This window comes from Oncorhynchus masou, chromosome 31 (assembly GCF_036934945.1).
Source record: "Oncorhynchus masou masou isolate Uvic2021 chromosome 31, UVic_Omas_1.1, whole genome shotgun sequence".
NCBI classification, from domain to species: domain Eukaryota; kingdom Metazoa; phylum Chordata; class Actinopteri; order Salmoniformes; family Salmonidae; genus Oncorhynchus; species Oncorhynchus masou.
The window spans coordinates 61,125,877-61,140,935 of record NC_088242.1 but is presented as its reverse complement, the minus strand read 5'-3'; the positions used below and the strand labels follow the sequence as shown (position 1 = coordinate 61,140,935).

General features: G+C 42.6%; 1 protein-coding gene across 1 annotated transcript; it reads left to right on the top strand.

Moving 5' to 3' along the window:
• Positions 1-11,784: 11,784 nt before the first annotated feature.
• On the top strand, positions 11,785-12,659 carry mterf2 (mitochondrial transcription termination factor 2). The gene is given in 6 exon segments (XM_064952784.1): positions 11,785-11,832; positions 11,835-12,120; positions 12,123-12,219; positions 12,221-12,261; positions 12,264-12,549; positions 12,551-12,659. Coding segments are annotated over 6 exon segments (867 nt in total).
• Positions 12,660-15,059: the final 2,400 nt, after the last annotated feature.

The following is a 15,059-nucleotide window of genomic DNA, read 5'->3' as shown; positions in this document are numbered from 1 at the left end:
ATATCCAGATCATCAGAGGCAGTTTACAATACATCACTGCCGGAACCTCCACAGGGATTTACCCTGGACCCACTAGCCTACTTACCCCTCAAATGGAGCGGTAATGGCAGGACACACACAGCCTCCCCACGATATTACCGTGACACTATGACCCCTATTCTTCTTCATTTTCTGTGGATGATACATGCTATCATAACCTATGTTGCCCTGATAGCAGTCAAGCAGGCTTGCTCAGTTAACTCTGTGCCTGTGGGGGAAAGGGTCCTCTAGCTCCTCTTGCCCCCAGGGGGTTATTTTGGGGTTCGAGCTCACCTTTGGCAGCTCAGTTACTCCCAGGTGGTCGATTTTGTTATCGTGTCCTATAAATATGTCCTATTTATATTGCCGTACAGGATTTGTTTTTGGAGCTGCCCTTTCATCTTAGAAACGTTTGTCCCTCTGACAGTGCTCTTTATGACCACCAGAGTTTGTGTGCCCTTTTCCGACCTTTGTTTTAACCTTTAAACGTCTCCAGAAAACAGAGCAAAACAAAGCCAAACAAAAGTGATCCCAGAGCAGGGCTTTGGGGCCCTGCTACAACATCACAAACACAAAGATAGGCCAAGGCAGATTCCCAGCCAAAGCTATATTGTACAGTACAAGGCAAGCAAACATACAGAAAGGGGTTTTAGCTGCCAAGAACACTGAGAGGGAGCCTTGCACTCAACTGTATCTCTCTGGTCCTCCATTCCCGCATACCTACTATCGTACCATCCATCCTCAACTCTAAACAGCATAACGCCCACACCTCTTAATCTTTCATTATAGTGGGGGTTCAGACCATCAATAAGAGAAGAGGGATTTTATTTCTGTGTGTGATGTAAGACTCCCCTGGGTCAGCATGTTGCCTCATGCCCACTCTCGAGCTTGCACCCCCACAATACTTGTGCCAGCTCACTACTCACATGCACAAACACAAACACGCACACACACATAACTATCAGGATCTTTTAAATTTCCCCACCAATTGATTGCTCTCAGGTCTGGATCACCTTTCTCATGAGATCGGGGCTCAGTAACTATCTGCAATGTTTTTTTGTCAATCAGATAAGCTGTCAGTCAGAATGTGACAGGGGAAAGTACAGCTCTCCGACATTTTCTGAGGAGGGATTTGATCTGTGAAGGAAAGTTAACTTCCCTGAGTTCCCTCTATGCTTTGTCTGAGTTGAGTGAGTAAAAAGCACCCCTCGGAGCAGGCTCTGCTGCCACATAATAAGCAGGTGAAAGGAAATCTCATTTCAACCTACCAGTATGCCAACAGAGGAGGCAAAATTTGATTGAGCAAACAACCACAAGGGCACACAGGCAGACTTTCCTCTAATGTAATGTGCTCCTAAACTGTTCTAGGAACGTATTAGAAAACCTGAGCAATGTTATTGGTGCTTCGTTTCCAGCATTATACAGTACTATTGTCGTAATATAGAAACAAATATAGTTTATAGCCTACAAATATATTTAATAGTTTGAAATATATATTGTTTATTAATATAGTTAAACTTTATATAATGTGACATTCATTTAATTGGCCAGTCTCTTAGTCTCAGCTTATTATCTAAGTTCTGAGTGTCTTCAAAGTTTGTGTAGAGATTGTGTACTGTTACAGTATGTCAAATTTCAGGTCACAAATGGGAGTCATGATTCTATGGAATAATGCTTACCTCAATCAGAATTATAATCACAGCCTGTTTCATATCTGGCCCTGTGCTGTCCTCTGGTGTCCGCAGAGCCCCTGACCCCACCCATCTCATTGTCTCCCTCCTGGCCTCTCCACTGTCAACTGAGGGAGGCACTGCATTCCAAATGGCACCATATTCCCTTTATAGCGCACTACTTTTGACCAGGGCCTATAGGGCATTATTTAGGGAATACAGTTCCATTTGGGACGTACCCATAAACATATCTGTCCCCTAGGCTGATCCATTCACTGGCTTCTATCTGTGAAAATCCCAAATAATAAGTGATGACTGCATTAGCCAATCATCTGACTGATACACAGTGGCATGCATTTGCTCCCAGCTCTCTGCAATTTTTGGATGTCTCGTCTATTCATTTGAGCTTGGCTGGACTTGGTGCAATTTAGGTGATGATGATGGTGTGTGTGCATGCATACGTGTATTCATGTGTCTGTGTGCATTAAATGTCTCTCTTCTGGCATGTGCTTATTTATGTGGGATGCATTTAAACATGACTAAAATAGTTTTTTGAGTAGGAGCTCACTGGAATATACATGATCCAATTTTGACTCTCTTTGTGTTCAGGAACATTAGCCACTCCTCATCCGGATAAAACGTAAGGCATAGATTGACCATAATGGAATGTGGGTTGTTTGCATGATACTTCATATCTTTGAATGATTTTATCTTTCAAGTCTACATTTGAATACTGTTGAGAACCAAACTCAGACCTTTTCTTTGGTAATGCAAGCCTGCAGCTTGAGAGTAAAGAATAGCAATTACAGTGAATCCACTATATGTGGGTAACTTTATGTCAATGCGTGGGATCAGAAATGTTCTAGCAATGAAATTTCCTCTTGGCACCCATCGTGACAGTTAAAGAAGATGCTAGTACTTCTGACATGTCAAAAGAGACAATTACCTGACTAAGACATTCCCTGTCTAACCGGTCCCTGCGTCTCTCGTCGCTCGGCTGGGGATTCTCGTGCGAGTGTTTCATAATGACACATCAAATCAAACAAAAAAGTTTCTGGCACAGAGGCAGCAACATTTCTGGTACAGAGGCAGCCTGAGCCATACCCCATGAACATCAATACAGTGATAACAATCAGGCAATGGGTTATAAACCAAATTATTACATGCGACTTGCTTTTCCTTTTCTAATGGTTGTGTCGACTGAGGTACGGTTTATTTCTGATGTCTGATGATGAGAATGAATATAAGCCTTTCTAACCATTTCCCCCATCTCTAGTTGATATACTGTATACTAAAAAACAAAGCTATAGAGAAGCCAATTTAAAGTGATTGTGAGTATACTGTATTTAGAGGCTCTGTTCTCATTGAAAAACAAACATAAATCTCTGTCTCCCCGGGACAGACGAGACACCTGACGGGAGAGACCAGAACAGTAATAGAAATGGTTAGCGTGTGTGTGTGTTCAGATCCCAGCCTGGCTCATATTGTTTGGGTTATTTCCTCCCGTCGGTCCCTCACCTCCTCCCTCTTTCTCTCTGTCCCCATGGACCCATCAGCGCTGGCTTCTGGTGCATAATTGGGTACATTAACACAGCACATCGCTCTCCAGACACCAACAGCCCAGCCAAACTATTCTCCTCTCTCTCACCAACTATTTCACACTCACAGGGCTTGCAGCCATTACATTCACAGGCAGGAGTAATGGACCTGGCAAATTACAACCGAGCGCTGCTAGCAGCACCACAGGCTCAGCCAGCAAGTCAGCTGCCAGGGACTCACCAGGGACACCAAGCAGCACGGACACCTTTATCTGTTGTTGATTGTGATGCGAGAGATGTAGGGGAGAAAATCGTTGTATTAAGTTTCTCAAATGTTTTCTGGAGAGGAAGTACAGGCCCAAGTAAAACAAAAGAAGGGTTTGGGTTAACAGCTGGGCAAGCTTAATTTCTCTGTATTGACGAGTTTGTGGAGTATTTAGTTACGTACAGTTGAAGTCGGAAGTTTACATACACCTTAGCCAAATACATTTCAACTCAGTTTTTCTCAATTCCTGACATTTAATCCTAGTAAAACTTCCCTGTCGTAGGTCAGTTAGGATCACCACTTTATTTTAAGAATGTGAAATGTCAGAATAATAGTAGAGAGAATTATTTATTTCAGCTTTTATTTCTTTCATCACATTCCCAGTGGGTCAGAAGTTTGCATATACACAATTACTATTTGGTAGCATTGCCTTTGAATTGTTTAACTTGGGTTAAACGTTTCGGGTAGCCTTCCACAAGCTTCCCACAATAAGTTGGGTGAATTTTGGCCCATTCCTCCTGAGAGAGCTGGTGAAACTGAGTCAGGTTTGTAGGCCTCCTTGCTTGCACACACTTTTTCAGTTCTGCCCACACATTTTCTATAGGATTGAGGTCAGGGCTTTGTGATGGCCACTCCAGTACCTTGACTTTGTTGTCCTTCAGCCATTTTGCCACAACTTTGGAAGTATGCTTGGGGTCATTGTCCATTTGGAAGACCCATTTGTCATCAAGCTTTAACTTCCTGACTGATGTCTTGAGATGTTGCTTCCATATATCCACGTAATTTGCGTGGTCCCATGGTGTTTATAATTGCGTACTGTTGTTTCTACAGATGAACGTGGTACCTTTTTTTCTGTGGTCTTGGCTGATTTCTTTTGATTTTCCCATGATGTCAAGCGAAGTGGCACTGAATTTGAAGGTAGGCCTTGAAACACATCCACAAGGACACCTCAAATTGGTTCAAATTATGTCAATTAGCCTATCAGAAGCTTCTAAAGCCATGACATAATTTTCTGAAATTTTCCGAGCTGTTTGAAGGCACAGTCAACTTAGTGTATGTAAACTTCTGACCCACTGGAATTGTGATACAGTGAATTATAAGTGAAACAATCTGTCTGTAAATAAGTGTTGGAAGAATTACTTGTGTCATGCATAAGGTAGATGTCCTAACTGACTTGCCAAAATTATAGTTTGTTAATAAGAAATTTGTAGAGTGGTTGAAAAACGAGTTTCAATGACTCCAACCTAAATGTATGTAAACTTCCCACTTCCAACTGTAGATTTTTGCACTTTTTATCATTCTCTTACTCTGTTCCATGTGTTGTTTTAATATCGCCCTCTGTTAAGATCCCCATTATTGCATACTGTATACACACATGCACACATACACACAGACAGACAGAGAGATGCACAAACCCAAACACACATACAAACACACATTGCAATGGCAACACATCAGAGGGCACATAAAGCGTTTCTTTCCCGTTATACACCCAAATCTTCACAGGGAGGCCTGCATAGAACGTGGGTCGATAACTGCAGAGATGTTAGAGACCAGCAGCTTCTTCTGGTTCTCATGCCTAATTAATAATGGACTCACTCATACATACATATCAGCCCCTGAGAGACCAACACACAACAGTGATGGCAGACCAACAGATAAAACTGGTATATGGATCCGCATGCCTGTGTTAAACTCAATTACACATTTGTTGCTCTGTATTAAGTGTTTTTTCTCCAACCACATATTCATTGTATGCACTAGGGAAAGGGGAATACCTAGTCAGTTGTACATCTGAATGCATTCAACCAAAATGTGTCTTCCACATTTAACCCGACCCCTCTGAATCAGAGAGGTGCCGAGGGCTGCCTTAATCAATGGTGCCCAGGGAACAGTGAGTTAACTTCCTTGCTCAGGGGCAGAACAACATATTTTTAACTTGTCAGCTTGGGGATTCGATCCTGCAACCTTTTGGTTACTGGCCCAACGCTCCTTTCCGCCAAGCTACTTGCCGCCCCACTAGTACAGTGATATAGAATATCTCACTCTCTCTCTCTCTCTCTCTTGCTCCCACTTTCTTTTTCTCTCTCTCTCTCTCTCTCTCCCTCACTGTCTCTCTCTCTCTCGCTGCCCCCCCTCTCTTTCTCTCTGTCTCTATCTGTCTCTCTCTCTGTATCTCTCTGTCTCTCTGTCTCTCTCTCTCTCTCTTGCACGCTTGTACAATTTGGCTGAAAAATAAGAATTCCCCTTGCATACCCTCAAAACCATTATCAACATAATTCTGAAACATTGTAACTCATACAGTGTGAATGTCCTAACGTCATAGTCCAACCAGTGTATCTAGCAGTGAATTATACTCCTGATTATGCACTGCGACTGCCCTTTGTTCTAGTGAAGGTGAGTTGTACAGCTTGTCCCCTGAGTATTTATGACTGGTAGTTTTTTAATGTCCTAATGTAATGTATTATAGTATCCTTTATGAAACCTGAGGGTCACCTTGCAAAAAAATAGGACTAAACATATATCCTGATTAAAACGATACACGTATCACTTCAGCAGAAATCTTTTAGAATGAGCTGCACTTTTTTAAGTTGATGACGTTCTTTTTCATTCCAGATATGTGGCAAAACTGTAAAGTTGTTTAAGTTAGTAATGCTATGCATATTTGTATGAATAGTCTTGTAGACATAACAATCAGAAAATAATCAAGTTTGATAGTGAGTGTATCAATATCAACCCACTGTAAAATCAAATACTCATATCAGATACATGACTAAAACCTAACCCCACCCATTTAATTCCTCTGTTCTAAAACATTGAGAAACAACAAAGACTTCAAAATAAATGTAGTAAAATAAAATATATCCCTCAACCACAATGGTGTTCATGCATACCACTAGCTTAACACTTAATGGCAATTTGAACATAAATGACTGTATAATAGGTAAGAAAAATACCTCTCATCCACCATGGAAAGGTTTTCAAGGTCTGTTTATTTTTCGCATACCGATGCCATTATGTACATACTGTACTTGACAGGGGAGCAACCCGACTGGTTCAATCATCACGTCATGTCTTAAATGGTCCAAAGCATTTTCATATTACAGACATGCCTCATTTCAGTTATATATCTGTGCCAAAGATGTTTTTTCCTGGCTGTAAAAAAAATATGTTCAAATTCTTTAGATTAGAACATAGCGTTGTTATTGCTTATCTGTTTTCAATATTTACAGTTATTGCCATGTTGTCTCTCATTCAAATACATATATTTTGTGTGGAGTGTGTGTAACTCTCCTACTGTAAATCACTTGTTACAGTAAAACACTGCATTCCATGAAAACACATTTGTGATTTGGAAAAAAGCAGCAAGACAGCGAGTTACAGACTAGCAGGAAACAGTGTCCATTTGAACCCACATAATTATATAAAAAAAAAAATGTTACCTTTATTTAACTAGGCAAGTCAGTTAAGAACAAATTCTAATTTTCAATGACAGTGGGTTAACTGCCTGTTCAGGGGCAGAACAACAGATTTGTACCTTGTCAGCTCGGGGATTTGAACTTGCAAACTTTCGGTTACTAGTCCAACTCTCTAACCACTAGGCTTTTCTGCCACCCCACTTTCAGGTCATACGTTCCTGACAAAACTCTTTTGATTTGTAAGTGAAGCTTTTCAATGAAAACAGAATCATAACACAGGATCAACCATTGATCCATCCACCTGTCAGTCAAATCAGTAAATCATTTTTTTGAACTAAGCATTAAGGCACTGCTTTATGCAATTGATCCCCAGGAAAAAGCTTGAGTGCATGAGGCACTCTCCACTGGTTCAGAATAGAGGAAAGATGAGACGGACTGTTATGGACCTTGTCCATCTGGGTCCAGTTTCTCTTCTTCACTCAGCCCAGTGCCCATCGTTTTCAGTCCAGACCCCATGGCTGCACCTCTCTCTGTATTGGCGGCTCTTCTCCGACGTACAACCACCACAGCTGCTATCACTGCCACGATTAGAAGCCCAGCCAGCGCTCCACACACAGCAATAAAAATGGTGTTGTCTGCCTCTTGTTCCACAGGTGTGTCAGTGTCTGGGTCCCTTTTCTTTGGTGGGGTAAAGTCAGTGTTTATGCCTCTGTCTTTATCCTCTGGTTTCTCTTTTGGAGTCAGAGACGTCACCTGTTTAGAAATGCATGTTTCCATGTAGTCCTTGTAGTCTTGCCAGATGCTGTCCTTGTTGCCATCGTCATCATTGCCATCAGGGTATTCATCATAATCATTATCATCATCATCTTCATCATCATTGACTATGTAGTTGTCATCGTCAATATAGTCTGGGCTCCCCAGAACCACGCACCAGTACTCCCCCCTGTCCCCCTCGATAAGGTCAGACAGTTGGAGAGAGGAATCCTGCTCAGAGAAAACCACCCGGCCCCTCAGGTCCGCAGGAATGATGATAGTTTTATTCTTTGAGTCCAGAATCAGGTGTTCTTCTTCCAGAGGTTTTCTGCGATACCACTCCACCATTGCACCCCTGTGAGACTCCTCTCTGCCTTGGGCACATTCTAGAACAACATCCTCTCCATCTGAAAACTGTCTCTCAGTGGGCTCTCCACTGGGGCAAAGAACCAAGGCGTACTCAGCAACAAGTAGTGAGGCAGAGAAACATTTGTATTCACCAGAGTAGTTGGCAGAAAGTACATGAACGATCAATGAGAAGTTATCATCATCATCATCATCATCATCATCATCATCATCATTATCATCACTGACCAAGATGGCCGACTTTACTGACTTTGAGTTAACATTGCCCATTGGTGCCTCCCATCTCTGATCATGGTTCTTCTCCTCAGAAGGACAGGTGAGAACCACTTTCTCTCCCACAGACGTGAAAACAGTCTTGGGGTCGATCTCATCATTGTTGGGGTTGTAGATTTTCTGGAAGCTGAGGCATCTCTGTCCACCCATGACCAGGCAGTAGAAGTGATGGCTGTCCTTCAGCACACTACCAGAAACATTGAGTGAGATGCCTCCTTTTTTCACTGCAATGACCTCCCGTAGCTCCTCCTGTAGGGGTACCGAAGACACACTGGTGTCCAGGAAGCAGGTAGCCTTATAGTTGGGGAACACCTCATGGTACCATTGAATGGTCTTCCCCTCCAGGCTTGTGGCAGTGATGTTACACTTCAGTTCAGCCCCTCCGTCGGACCGCACAGAGATCTCCACAGAGCTGATTTCCTCGTCGCACACAGACAGCTTGTGTTCATGTTTGTTGGCCAGTGCCTTGTCCTTCCAGCATTCCCTCCTGTACACGCCCGAGTCAGACTGTCGGAGCTGACTGATCTGGAGGCCCATGAGCTGGAGCTGGTTGGTGAGTCTGACGCGGCCCACTAAGTCTGCAGGAGGCGAAGGGGATGCCACTTCGTCTGAGGAATTACCAATCAGCTGTTCTCCCTCTGGAGCTGATCTTAAAACAGTGATATAGTCGACTCCAAAGCAGTAGCCCATTTCTATTTCACCTCCCTCTAGTCTGAAGATGGACTCTGGTACCTCTGGCACCTCAGAGTAGGCTGTGCCAACTAGAAGGAACAGCAGAAATCCTATTTCCCTAAAATTGTTCATTCTATGCCGTATTGTATTCCTTGTCCATGTGTTTGTCACACACTCGGGATGTGCCTTTCAACTATGCCAGCTCAGAGTAACCTGTTCTGGATTGTCACTGAGATCCTCCCCTTTAGCTCATATCTCAGCTGCCCCCCCTTCCCCCACACATACACACACATGCACGTGTGCGCACACACACACACACAAACAAACACACTCAAAACACACACACTCACAGACACACACACACACACACACGCAAACACACACAACACACTCACACACACACGAAAACACACACACGCACACACACACACACACACACACACACACACACACACACACACACACACACACACACACACACACACACACACACACACACACACACACACACACTGTTTCTTTCATTATCTTGCTAGGGTGGACCTGAGCATGGGAAAAGTACCAGGTGTAGGTGGAAAGTCATCAAAAGTGTGAGTGAGAAGGGCATTATGAAGACAAAACAATAAGTGTGAGGAAAGAAAAGTTGTTCCCTGCTGTCACTTTCTAGTGCTGATGGTTGGACTGGTTTGACTCAGTCATTGGGAGCAGTTTATCACCATGCCAAGGGCCTCTGAGGGCAGCTGTAAGAGAGACGTGTATGTGTGTGTGTGCGTGTTTGTTTGTCTTCTTGCATGAATGCATGTATGCAAGTGCATACATGCATGGTTATGTTCCTCCCATTGTTCAAAGTGTTGGAGGTTATAACTTGCTCTGTATCTAGTTCAAGCTGATCACTTCTGTTGTTTGATGGTAGTCATTTAGTGTGCATGGTTTAATGGAACCAAAGGCAAATCCAAGGCCAAGTACTTGGGGAGGCCAACTGTATATCCTAGGGCAAGGTTATGGATGGGCAGAAAGGCATGCAGGGATGTCATTCTGCCGCACAACATGCTACATGTGGCTACATTGTACAGTTGTTAATTTTAGGTTGATTTCATTACACACTGGGCGCATTGTGCACTTCGCTATTTTTACACAAGGCATTTTCTCATATCTCATTTTTGTAATTTCTTCAGTTGTGACACTGAAGCATGTGATTTTCTCTAGCAATTTAGAAGCATTCAAATTTAGGCTGATCATAATGTTATTGATTAATGCTTTTGTTCTTAATACAAGCAAGGACATTTTATAGACGGATAACATTGAGTTCAAGCATCAATCTGTAATTACAATAGAAAAAAAAGTGGTGCGATCAAAGAGGTAATTGAAGTGATTTTTACAATGATGTCAATGGGCACCGGTCCCCAAAAATGGTCCAGCCACCATCTTCATCCCTGACCTCACTACAAAAACCATGATTACATGAGCTAAATACAATATACAATAGGTACTGCTGATTTGATAGATCTAATTTATATTCTATAGTACCTGTCTGGCTGCCTGTATATAAGCCATTATCCTCAGGTGCCTTTTATGTTGATGCAGACTTACAATAATGAGTCCCAATTTCCTCTCAGTCACTAGATTGGGAAGGGAATCTGCAGACATTTCCTGAGCTAGGCTAGAACAGCTTGTGGAGCTGGTGATCAAGCGGTGTGATTAAGCCCCAACTGTGAGAAACTCTGCCTCTCTCGGTTCACTCCAATTCAGCTCTGTGCTGATTACAGTGATCAGTGTCTGTTCTGTTTTCTGCTGCCTCTGAGATGCATCGACTGCTATTTGATTTGAAATGTACATTTGCCAAAACACCCTAATTACTGGAAGTGTATGGTGCAAGACTGAAGCTCTGAGGGAGAAAATTATATTTTCCTTCTTTATTATTTTAATGTGCATTTTCAGCTTGAATCATTTTAGTCTGCCTTTTAGTTTGAGTCCCTAAGAGATGAGTTTTGATGTTTGCAGTATCTCTCTTCAACTGTGCATTACCGTTGATGTACACTTGGTTGCGCTGTGGTGCAGTTACAGATAGTACCACACAGCCAGTCCACCAAAGAAGCAAAGTTCCAATTTCATAACAAAACGTCACATCCACTGGCTAAGATATTTATAATTATAAGCAGGGTGGTTCGTACCTGATTGGCTAAAAGCCATGGTATATCAGACCATATATAGCAATGGTATGACAAAAAATTACTCTGGAGTTTGTGGTATATGGCCATAGCTAAGGGCTGTATCCCGCCACTCCGCATTGTGTCGTACATAAGAATAGTCTTAGCCATGGTATATTGGCCATATACCACACCTACTCGGGCCGTATTGCTTAAATAACCCTCAGGTACTACTGTTGGCTAACTAGCTTATATACCGTTATGTACTTATTTGTTGTTTCTATTTGGAAAGTGCAAGGGATGTGAAAGAACATGAGGTTGAATTTAAAGAACAGTTTTGTCCTCCAAACATCTTCAAAGTATCATCCCAATTCATCCTGCTTTAGCAGCCTATCATAGCTGTCAAGGCAGCTAGCTGGTCAACTGCTATCACACACTGACAAACCAATGTTGTTATGACTGATGTGATATTTGTACAATTCTTCATTATTACTAAGCTATTTAGTGCTGAGTTTATGTTCACTTTGTGTTGAATCACAACAAATCATTTTAGTGTATTTTGTATGGTCAAGGATCTGTAGCTAACTAGCTAGCTAGCTATCTTGAAAATGTCTGTTATATCACACCTAGGTCAGACCTGCAATGGTCTGTGACTGTGCACCCATGTTGCGATTAGTTGCAACGTCCCTATGAGTTCACTGTCAGCGGGTTCAACATCTTCCCCCTCTCAGGCCCTTATCAACCCCGGGGGCTTGAGCACAGCAGAGAACCAGGTGACCGTGGAAGCCCTCTATGACCTCTCAGTGGACATCCAGAAGATCCACCAGCTCAAGGGTTGGGTCCTGCACCAGAGCCCTGCCTACATGAGTGAGATGGCCAGCATGCTGCGAGACATTGGGGCAGAGGGCCTCGTGAACGCCTGGGTCCTTGAGCTCTACCCCGAGGCGGTCCTCTGCGGCCCGGAGCAGCAACACGCCCAGAGAGAGCTGTGGAGATCCATCTGACTCATCTGACTTGGATCATTGAGAAGTTACTTGCCTCCTTCTTCACCTGCTCCAGCCATCATACCAACCAGAGGGCCAACATCGACTACTTCCAGTTTGCACCTGAACATGTGCATTGTCACAAAGCTGATGGCCAGCACCCCCAGAGTTTCAGATGCCCTGTGGGGCAGAGCGAGGGAATTATCCACCTGGAGCTAAGGGGCGATGTGACCAACATGAAGATCTGGCTGCAGAAGCTGCTCAGTCAGAACCCCTTTGTGCTCCTCAAGCCCTCAGAGGTCCTGAGCGACAACCTGCTGTTCCTCGAGACAAGGGACTTCACCACCGCTGAATTGCTCCTCCTCCACCTCCTCTCCAAGCTCAGGGGCTTTGTCACCAAGCTCAACCGGGACAGCATGCTTCTCAACTTGGCTTACTCGAAAGAGACTGGACTGCTCAGAAGCCAACTGTCCAGCCTTGCTCTACTACCCCGAGGCCATCCTGGCTGAATGCTTTGAAGGCCTCCTCAGAGCTGGCCAACCGTTCTGGAGCTGACCACACAAATATAGTTACTGTATGCAAAGTTCTCATATTTGGGAACCCTATTAGATTGTTTTTATTCAATTCTTGCTGGTATGAGAATGGGAGCCCCTATCAGCAAAGTAGTGTGTTTGCGGAAAGCTGAGTATTTTGACTATTGATCGGTGTCTTCAAATCTTTGGTATGACTTACTACCACATATGGGCATGTACACATTTATAAGGGTAGGCCGAGCCATAACCAAATTTCAAGATGGCTGCTACCTACATTCCGGTTAGCGTTGTGAAGCATAAACAACATAAAGACGCAATATGTTGATACACACCGAAAGCCGGGACTCCGCAGATCACGAGGATATCTTATTTCTCTGCCTGTGACCTACCATTATTGACCTCCAGGCCCGAGCGTCAAAATGTTTATATTACACGTTTTCACCAAACCTCTTACAAGGTAAGCTTAGTTTTGGTCTGTGTTTGAGCTATAGCTACATGGGGATATCAAATGAATCCTTAGGTTGGTAGAAACAAATCTAGCCTATTGCCAATGTTATCTGATGATGTATGACTTAATGGCAACATCGAATGTCCCCCGAGTGACTATATCTTTGCGCATAAGAAAATGGTGTTGCCTGCTTACGCACTGTAGGCATCCATATCCCCTGTATGTTCCCGAGACCACCACAATGTTTTCGAGAGGTTGATATTATAGAAATTGAGATTTTATAGTGAACAATAACTTTTAGGCACATCCAGTGTGCAAAAACTGTGCAATTACCACATTTTGACACTTTAGAGAGGTTGAAAGGACACTTGAATGGACCCTGAATACCCCATAACACCACCACAATGTTATAGTGAGGTTGATATAGCACTGTAATTATCTAATTTACAGACATATGCCACTTTGGTGACCACACCTGACGACCACACCTGGCCATTTATAGTTGTTAGGTCTATCAATCCCATTTTTTCCTGATATTGTTCACATGTTGTGGGAGCCATCTGATGTGTTTCCAGCTGTTGGCATTAATAATTCACTTATAGCTTGTCAATGAAAGATGACTTTCAAAATAAAAAAAATAAAAAGACGGTCATTTTGTGTGTGCTTGATCTTGTGTGTTCTGAACTATGTAACTCCTATATATCTTCTGATCATTTCCTCATATTCACCCAGATGTTTTCTTTCCAAATATACCACGTTTTTGCATGTCAGAATCAGGTAATTACACATGAATAGCAGTTACTTTTGGGTATGTCTTTTTAGGCGGAAATCTACATTTTTCCATTACATTTAAGAGGTTATGATGTACGGACAGGCACTAAGAAGGACTTTGAGATTAGTTCAGGTAAACTGCAGTTGTGGAAGAGGAGAGACCACTATTCTGCCCTGTTGCCCTGTTAAATGGGGGTTGATTGACCTTGATTTCATGGTCTAAAACGCAGATCCATGTGATGATGTCATAGTGAACATTCTCATATCACAAGAGGAAGGAGACTTGAATCGGAGTTTGGCTTTATGCTGAATGGTATTATTAAGGTCAGGAGAAAAGCTTGCCTTGAAAGTAGTCTCATGCAGCAGACATCTCCTCCCTAAGTGCATTTAGCCTGGGGATGAGGTTACCTTGAAAGAGGCAACACTTGAGCTTATCCCTGTATTTAAATACTATTTTAATAATAATATTTTGATATTATATGATGCAACGTTGAATACAATGGAATGTCAATTGAATGTGTGTGAGGAATTACCTATGAATTAAAACCAGCCAGAATCACTGTGGATAACATGATCTATGATAGTTCGGGTAGTTATTGTTTAACTATTTAACTATCCGCATTGACCCTTTTTGCACAAACTCTTTTGACTAATCACACACTCTTGTTGCCTAGTCACTTTATCCCTACCTACAGTGCATTCGGAAAGTATTCAGACCCCTTGACTTTTTTGATATTTTGTTACTTTACAGCCTTATTCTAAAATGGATTTTTATTTAAATCCTCATCAATCTACATACAATACCTGATAATGACAAAGCAAACACAGGTTTTTAGAAATGTTTGCAAATGTATTAACAATAAAAAACAGAAATACCTTATTTACATAAGTATTCAGACCCTTTGCTATGAGACTCGAAATTGAGCTCAGGTGCATCCTGTTTCCAATGATCATCCTTGAGATGTTTCTACAACTTGATTGGAGTCCCACCTGTGGTAAATTCAATTGATTGGACATGCTTTGGAAAGGCTATGGAAACCTGTCTATATAAGGTCCCAAAGATGACAGTGCATGTCAGAGCAAAAACCAAGCCATGAAGTCAAAGGAATTCTTCGTAGAGCTCAGAGACAGGATTGTGTCTAAGGACAGATATGGGGAAGGGTACCAAAACCTTTCTGCAGCATTGAAGGTTACCAAGAACAC